Here is an 8463-nt window from a genome sequence, read left to right as displayed (position 1 = left end):
CCGGAGACCCTTCGGGCTCAGGAACCAGCAGGAAGCCGGAGGTGGCGCTGTGGCCCAGGGGTGGCAGCCTGCGGGGCAGCCCAGGCCCGGGCTCAGCCCCACAATTTGGATACACGCTCTTCCCCCGGGCCCCGGGGTGGGGCTCGCGGGTGACTGTCGGCTTTACTGCCTTCTTTTCTCCGTTGTTCGCGGACGGGACTCGAACTCGGCGCCTGGCGCTCTCCCACCCGAGCCACGCCTCCGACCCCGCAGCCAGACGTCTCCTCCTCCGACCCCGCCGTTCTCTCCCTCTCCCTTCTCCCGAGCCTGCAGGCGCTGGTCCGTCCACCGCCGCCCCCCTGGACTGCCTTCGGCGCACTTGCGCACGCGCAGACAGCGGGCCCGGAGCCATTTCGCCGAAACGCCCGGGTCCAGAAGAGCGCGATTGCGCAGGCGCCCGCCAAGGGTCTGGCCCCGCCCCTCCGAGCCGAGAGCGCGCGTGCGCGGCACGGGCTGGGGCGGGTGGGGCGCATGCGCTAGGGCGTGTCCTGTGGTCGGGGCGGAGCTTAGGGAGGAGCCTGGATAGGGCAGAGCCTGGAGTCCTGGTTGGTGGATTCTGTAGTCCAGGGCGGAGCCTTCGGCTGGCGGGCGGGGCCTGGGACGGGGCTTTGGGCAGAGGACCTGCGCAGGGTCCCCGGCGGCCCCTCCCGCCCTCAGTATGCGCGGTCCCTGGGCTCTGCTGTTCTCTCGGTCTCCGTGGGGTGGGGTCCGCTGCCAGTGGGGTTTGGGGCTGCGGTTCCGGGCTCCTCTGTCCCAGGGTGGTGATGTGGGTGGAGTGGGTCGGTTCTGTCCCCAGGGCTCCTTGTCCTGTGTCTGGGCTGCGGTTCGGGCTCCGCTGTCCTGGGGGCTGCCCTGCTCTCAGGGGCTCTGCTGAGGGATGGGGAGGGGGCCGCTGGGGCCTGCTGGCTTTCTGTGGGTCAGGATACTTCCTGCCACGACTCACCGGGAAGAGGTCGTTTATTAAAGAACCCCCAATGGGTAAAAGAAGTGGCAAGAACTTTCGGGACAGAGAGGCCTGCCGATTTCCCCCAGGGTTTCCCTTTCTGTAAGAGTCTCCAAGTTTGAGTCTTTTAGTGATGCTTGTAGAAATGGTCTGGTGTTAACTGACGTTCCTGCCGGGCCCAGGCCAGCATCTAGTCTCAGTCTTTTACAAGTAGTCCAGTTTTGCCAGTGCCATTTGTTGAAGAGGTGTATGATTTTAGCACTGTTGTCAAAGATCAGCTGGCTGTAACCGGTGTGTGTGTGTGTGTTGCTTTGCCTGGTACTGGGACTTGATGTCAGGGCCTAGGTACTGTTCCTTAGCTTCGTTGCTCAAGGCTGGTACTCTGCCACTTGAGCCACAGCTCCCCTTCCAGCTTTCTGTGGATTAATTGGAGATGAGTCTCACTGACTTTCCTGCCCGCACTGACTTTGTTTTTTGTTTTGTTTTGTTTTGTTTTTCAAATTCTTTATTGTGATTAAGTGATTACATAATTTCCCAAATTTCACAGTATTGTTGGATAGTGAAGCTTAGTTAAAGTCACAAACACATTCTAACTTTCATGGGGCAAATTGTCTATCATGGTCTATAACATTTATGAGTCCTATGAGCTTTGTGATACAGTTATTTCTTCCACATTGGTGATATGTACATTTCTTTGTTTTGCATAGCGTCAGCTGTTCCCTCTTTCCCACTCATTCCCTCCCTCCCATCGCTGCCACTGAGTTGCTTAGTTCATTTTGATCAATGTCCAGTGCAGCTGATGGGTCCCGCTGTTGTATGTTTTTCCCTGATTCCCTCTAGTTCTGTGTCGTCCTCCTGGTTTCCCTCCGGTGTGCACATATATACCATATATGTGATCAGCAGCATGGGGTTATTTAGTAGTGATTCGACCAGATGAGTAGAAGTCCTTTGTTTCTTAAGCCTTGTTAATTTTGTTGTATCACCTTACATTTTGGATTTAACATCCACTTATCAGGGAGACCATGTGCCATTTGTCTCTTTGCTCTTGGCTTACTTCACTCAACATGATTTTTCTAGCTCCATCCATTTCCCTGCAAATGCCAGGCTGACTTTGAATTGCAGTTCTTAGATGTCAGCCTCCTGAGTAGCTAGGATTAAAGGCGTGAGCTACTACCATCCAGCTATTTCTACACAGTAAATTTTGTGCCAGCACCACACTGTTTTTATCATTATGGCTGTGTAGTATAGTTTGAAGTGAGGTTATTGTGAGGTTGTTTTTGCTCAGGATGGTATTGGCTATATGAAGTCTTTGAGTTTCCATTTGAACATTAGGATTGACTTTTCTGTCTCTCTGAAGGATCCCATTGGAATTTTAGTGGGAATTACATTGGAAATATAGATTTCAGTCAGCAGAATGGCCATTTTTACAATATTGATTTTGCCCATTCATAGGTATGGGAGGTCTTTCCTACTTCTGATATCTTCATCCATTTCTTTAGTGATTGATAATTTTCATTGTAGATGTCTTTCACTTCCTCAGTGAACTCCTAGGTACTTAAGTTTTTCAGGCTACTGTGAATAAGACTGTTCTCAAATGTCTTTCTCAGCTCACTGGACTGATTTTTGTATATTGTATTCTGATACTATATACTGTGTATTGGATACTGGTTTTTGTACATTGACTTTGTATCCAGCTACTTTAATGAAAGTGTTTATGAGATCTAAGAGGTTTGTGCTGGTGGCGTTTTGGGGCCTTTTAATAAGATCATCTGAAAATGGGGATAGGTTGACTTTTTGTGGGGGGGGCGTCGATTGTGGAGCTTGAACTCTGGGCCTGGGTGCTGTCCCTCAGCTCTTCAGCTCAAGGCTAGCACTCTACCATTTGGGCCACAGAGCCACAACTAGCTTTGTCTGCTTATGTGGTGCTGAGAAATTGAACCCAGGGCCTCATGCATGCAAGGCAAGCACTCTACCACTGAGCCACCTACCAGCCCCAATAGGTTGACTTTTTACATCCCTATTTGAACACTTTCAGTTCTTTCTTTTGCCTTATTGTTCTGGCTAGGAACTCCTGTTCTATATTGTCTCATTCCTGACTTGAGAGGAAATGGTTTTAGGTATTTCCCATTCCGAATGATATTAGCTATAGGTTTGAGATAGATAGCCCTTACTATGTTGAGATATGGCCTTTCTATTCCTAGTTTCTTCAGAGTTTTTATCATGGAAGGGTGTTGAATTTTGCCAAACACATTTCCTACATCTACTGAGATGATCATATGGTTTTGTTCCTTGAATCTGTTTATGTGCTGTGTTACATTTATTGATTGGTGTGTGTTGAACCATCCTTCTATCCCTAGAATGAAGCAAAGTTAATCATGGTGTATGATCTTTTTAAGGTATTGTTAAATTGCTCACTTAGTATTTAATTTGCTATTCTTAGTATCTTTCTATTCTTGTGTAGCCAGTTAGTGCTGTGAATTGCCCTCTAAATACTGTTTCACCTGCATTCTACAAAGCATAGTATGTTTTAATCTTTATTCAGTACAGAGTTCTGTGTAGTTTTCATTTTGACTTCTTCTTTGCAAGCCTGGGTCATTTAATTATATGTTATTTAATTTTCAAAGGTTATGAGGACTTTCCAGATAACTGATTTCTATTTTAATTCCATTTTAATCAATGAACATACGTTTCATTAACTAGATCATTTCAGACTTGTTTTCTAGTCTGGAAAGTGGTCTGTCTTGGTAAATGATCACTACATACTTTATTCTTCTGTTGTTGGGTAGATTATCCACAAATGGACATTTTCTATAAGTATCAACCAGATAAAGTTGTTTGATGGAGCTCTTTACTACGTTTCTGTTTATTCTACTCAGGTGTTAGGGGTGTTGAATTCCCAACTCTAGCTATAATTTGTCTGTTGTTTTCTGTGGCTCTCTCTCTTTGCTCCAAGCTTTTTGAAGCTCTGTAATGGGGTGTATAAACTTTGAGGACTTTTATGCCCTGCTGTTGTAGTTATCTCATTATAAAAGGACCCACTTATCTGTCAATGAAAGGCAAAGTGCTTTGGGGTACTCTGCTGTGCCCTGCTGATTGTGTTCTGTTGATCTGCTGGGTGGGGTAGGAGGTTGTGGGACAGAGCATGGCTTCACAAGCCTTTCGAGTGTCCTTGTGGATCCTTGGTGGATGGTCTCGGTTCAGTGGAGACTCAGGAGAGCTTCTGTGGTTTCGTCCCTGGGCCTGGTCTCTAGAACTCAAGCTTTCCAGCCTCCTGAGCTCAGAGAGATCTGGTCTTCACCTCTGTTCCCCTCCCCACTCCACATCCTCCTCCCCCCCATAAACGAGATAATCCTTCGTTTATTTCTTATCTCTCAGTGACAGCTGAACTTCATTTCCTGATGTGCTATGTCCTGAAAAGTGCTGCTGAATATTATGTTTTCTGGAGTCAAAAGATAGGTGGAAGTTCTTCTATAAATACCCGCTTTGTTGCTTCTCCCTCCTGCATAGTATTCCACAGCGACTATCCATCACATTTTATGTATTCATTCCTCTAAAGAGGAATAATTAGGCTACCCACTTCTGCTACATAAACAACTGCAACAAACAGCCTTGAGTGTGTTCCCTCGTGAGTTCACATGAGTGTGTTTACAGAACAGGTTCTCGGGCGGGAGCTCCTGGGCATAGTTAACATCACTAAGCATGCCTTCATTAGGCTTCGGAGCTCCTCTGCCAGCTGCCGGCTCACCGCCCCCGACTCTGAATCCTCTTCCTCTAAGTTTCATTATTCTGACAAGTATAAAGTGGTGTCTCAACATTGTTTCATGTCATTTATTTTCTAAGTATCAGGGCCCTTTGATGTATTTGTCAAGCATTTGGAATTTTCTTCTTTGTGTGTGTGTGTGTACACGCGTGCGCCAGTCCTAGGATTTGGCATGGCACTCCTGGGGCTTGAACTCAAGGCCTGGGTGCTGTCCCTTAGGTTTTTACACTCAAGGCTAGCACTCTACCACAACTTGACCCACAGTGCCACTTCCAGCTTTTTGCTGGTTAATTGGAGATGAGTCAAGAATTTTCCTGCCTGGGCTGGCTTCAAATCATGACCTTCAAATCTCAGCCTCTTGAATAGCTGGGATTACAGGCATGAGACACCAGCACCCAGTTCTTGCCATTTCTTGAGCCCGCCCAAGGCACTCATAATTTACACTCGTACCTTTTTGTGTGTGTATGCTGGTCCTGAGGCTTTAACGCAAGGCCAGGGTGTTGGCCCTGAGCTTTTTCACTCAAGGCTGCCATTCCACCACTTGAGCCACAGCTCTCCTTCTGGCTTTTTGGTAGTTAACTGGAGATAAGAGTCTCAGAGACTTGCCTTCCAGGGCTGGCTTTGAACTGCAATCCACAGATCTCAGCCTCCTAAGTAGCTAGAATTATAGGTGTGAGCCACCAGCACCCGGCTTTAACAATGCTTTTTAATAATGTTCTGAACAGATGTGGTGGTGCAAACCCTCAGTTCTATCTCTGAGTGAGGCCGGCAAGTCACAAGTTCAAAGCCAGCCTGTCCTAGATAAAAACCAAACAAACAGAATAGAATGGTATGGCGTAATCCACCATAGCCCCTTCTCCTCCCCCTGCCAGATGCCCTGGTGGGTCTTCCCTGGAGAACGAGACAGAGCACACCATGGCCAGTGGCACCGCGCCCTGGGCTCTCGGGACGGGGTCCCCTTGGAGGTCTGTGGCGTGGATTTCCGCTCCTGTGAGTTGTGAGTCTGTCTGCACCTGTCCTGTCCTCTCTGCACTGCTGGGGCTGCTGTTTGTCCACAGCCTTGCTTCTCAGACAGGTCTAGAAGTTATTGGCACTTCCATGTTGTTTCTTTCTTCTTACTTGTTGTTAGGACAGAGTGTCTCTACTAATGATCTTTTCTGCATGCCACCTGCTCCCTGCTGAGATCCCGACTGCCAACACAATTGGTACCAGAAGGGGTCCCCACAGACACACGCGTCTGTGGGGCGGTAGAGGGCACTGCTCACAGCTGGTGGGCATGCCAAAGGCAAGTGGAACTCTGGGAGTCTTTGCTGCACAGAGACCATGTTTAGGGTGCTCACCTCGCATGCATGAAGCCCTGGGTTCGATTCCTCAGTACCACATACACAGGAAAAGCTGGAAGTGGCGCTATGGCTCAAGTGGTAGAACCCTAGTGTTGAGCAAAAAGAAGTTTATAGACAGCACCCAGGAAAAGCTGGGTCAGGGGTTCAAAGACACAAAAGCTGGCAGAGTGCAGGTTCAGCAGGCAAGGGAAAGAAATGTGTAAGTCCCTCTTTCTCTCTCTCCCTCTCTCTCTTTTTCCCTCTCCCTCTCTTGCGTGCATGCATGCATGCACGCACACGCACGCACGCATATCAGCTTTCCTTGACTTTTGATAGCAACCTCCGGCCTAGCTTTCTGAGGCTCAGGGTGGACATGCCTGCTTCTTACAAGTGCTTTTAACACCCTTCTAAACAATCATTAAAGACTCTTTTTCCTTTTTTAAAATTGTGTTTATAAAGATGATGTGCAGGGGTTACAGTTACATAAGTCCATTAAAATACTTTTAACTACACTTCAAAGTGTGACATCTCTGACCTTTGAATTCTTACTTTTTTTTTTTTTTGGGTCCAGTCCTGGGCCTGAACTCTGGGCCTGGGCACTGTCCCTCAGCTCTTCAGCTCAATGCTAGCACTCTACCACTTGAGCCACAGCACCACTTCTGGCTTTTTTCTTTTTGCTTATGTGGTGCTGAGGAATTGAACCCAGGGCCTCATGCATGCAAGGCAAGCACGTACCACTGAGCCACCTTCCCAGCCCTGAATTCTTACTTTTGATAACATATTTTTTGCTGGGGACTTGTAAGTGGACAATCACATTAATGACAAGTAGTTTCTTCCTTTGCCTATTGTTTTGGTCAGGTCTTTTTTCTATAAATTTGTGAGGTGTTTTGGCAAATTTTGGCAGTAATTCTGTCATATATATTGGAGATGTTTTCTGTTTGTCATTTTTTTTATGTCACTGGGGATTTAATTCAGGAAGGTACTCTACTGCTTGAGCTACGTCCCCAGCCCCTTTTTGCACTGGTTATTTCCAAGGCAGGGTTTTGCTTTATGACCAGGCTGATCCGGGTGTGATATCCTACATGTGCTTCTTTGGTAGCTGGAACAAGACGCCTGCTCCTCCTCAACCAGCCATTGATTGAGATGGAGTCTCAAAACCTTTTTGCTTGGGCATTGGTGACTCATGCCTGTAATCCTAGCTACTCAGAAGGCTGAGATCTGGGAATCTTGGTTTGAAGCCAGGCAGGGCGGAGAAGTCCCTGTGAGACTCTTATTTCCAATGAACTACCACAAAACGGGAATGGAGCTATGGCTTAAAGTGGCAGAGTGCTGGCATTGAGCAAAGGAGCTCAGGGACACTCCCCAGGCCCTAAGTTCACACCCTATACTGAAAAACAAAAAACGGAAAACTTCTTTCTGACTGGTCTGGCCTCAAACCATGATCCCCTGATCTTCACCTGCCATCGATGATCAGCTTGAGCCACTGTGCCAGGCACTAACTTTTTATTAGTGAGAGAAAACTTGTATCTATCAAAAACGCACAGATCCTAAGCACATGGTTGGCTGGGTTTTGGTAAAATTATACACTGATGTGACCATTGCAGCTGAGGAAGGTTGGTGGGGTTTTAAGTAACTGCTACAGGCTGGATGTGGATGTCCCCAAAGGCCCGTGGGTTGAAGACCGGTCTGCTGGACACTGGAATGGGGCCAGTATGGAGTGGGTGGAAGGTGTTTACTTCCCTGAGGAAGTCTGGCCTCCAAGGGGGAGGGGGAGGCCCACCCTGTCCCTTTTCTTCTCTTTTGCTTCCCATTGCTGTGAAGCCAACTTTTGCCCCACTGCATATGCTGCCTTATCACAGCCCACAGAGCCTCCGAAGGAATCAGCCGAGGACACGCTAGCCAGGTGAGATTTTACACCACCTAAGACCATCATCAGAGTGCCATCCGACCACATCTGCCACATTCTGTGGTTTGGAAGCAAGCACAGGCCCTGTCCACACTCCAGCAGAGAGGGCATGAACACAGGATGGTGAGGGAAAGACCCTCCCAGAGCGGGCACTGAATCTAGTGCTCAGAGGAGGTCCTGGCAGGAGAGGTGCTCAGCACACAGGTCTGGAGATCACTGAGAACGTGGGTGGACAGGGGTCCAGGGGACCCTGCTGCATAATTACCTGCTGGTAAGAGGGAAGGAAGATGTGGTCTTTGAGATGAGAGGGAACGGAGAGAACACGCATCCCAGGTGGGTGTGAAGAGCCATTCTAGAAGGAATGTCCAAGGGGGCATGGCAATGTCATACGTAGGAACTGAGAACTGACCGCCAGCACGGAGAGCGCTGCAGACTGGGGCTGAGAACTGACCGCCAGCACGGAGAGCGCTGCAGACTGGGGCTGAGAACTGAC

General features: G+C 48.3%; 1 protein-coding gene across 1 annotated transcript in view; it reads left to right on the top strand.

Moving 5' to 3' along the window:
- The window catches only part of Tollip (toll interacting protein), a 44461-nt gene that overhangs the window by 9675 nt on the left and 26323 nt on the right, over positions 1-8463 (top strand). Inside the window, exons 2-3 of the mRNA XM_013033359.1 lie at positions 253-501; positions 5615-5732. Coding sequence (XP_012888813.1) covers positions 253-501; positions 5615-5732 — 367 coding nt within the window. The remainder of the gene's footprint in view (positions 1-252; positions 502-5614; positions 5733-8463) is intronic.

The sequence above is a fragment of the Dipodomys ordii genome, unplaced genomic scaffold (assembly GCF_000151885.1).
Source record: "Dipodomys ordii isolate 6190 unplaced genomic scaffold, Dord_2.0 Scaffold166, whole genome shotgun sequence".
In the NCBI taxonomy this organism is placed as follows: Eukaryota; Metazoa; Chordata; class Mammalia; order Rodentia; family Heteromyidae; genus Dipodomys; species Dipodomys ordii.
This window is presented reverse-complemented; position numbering and strand designations above follow the sequence as displayed.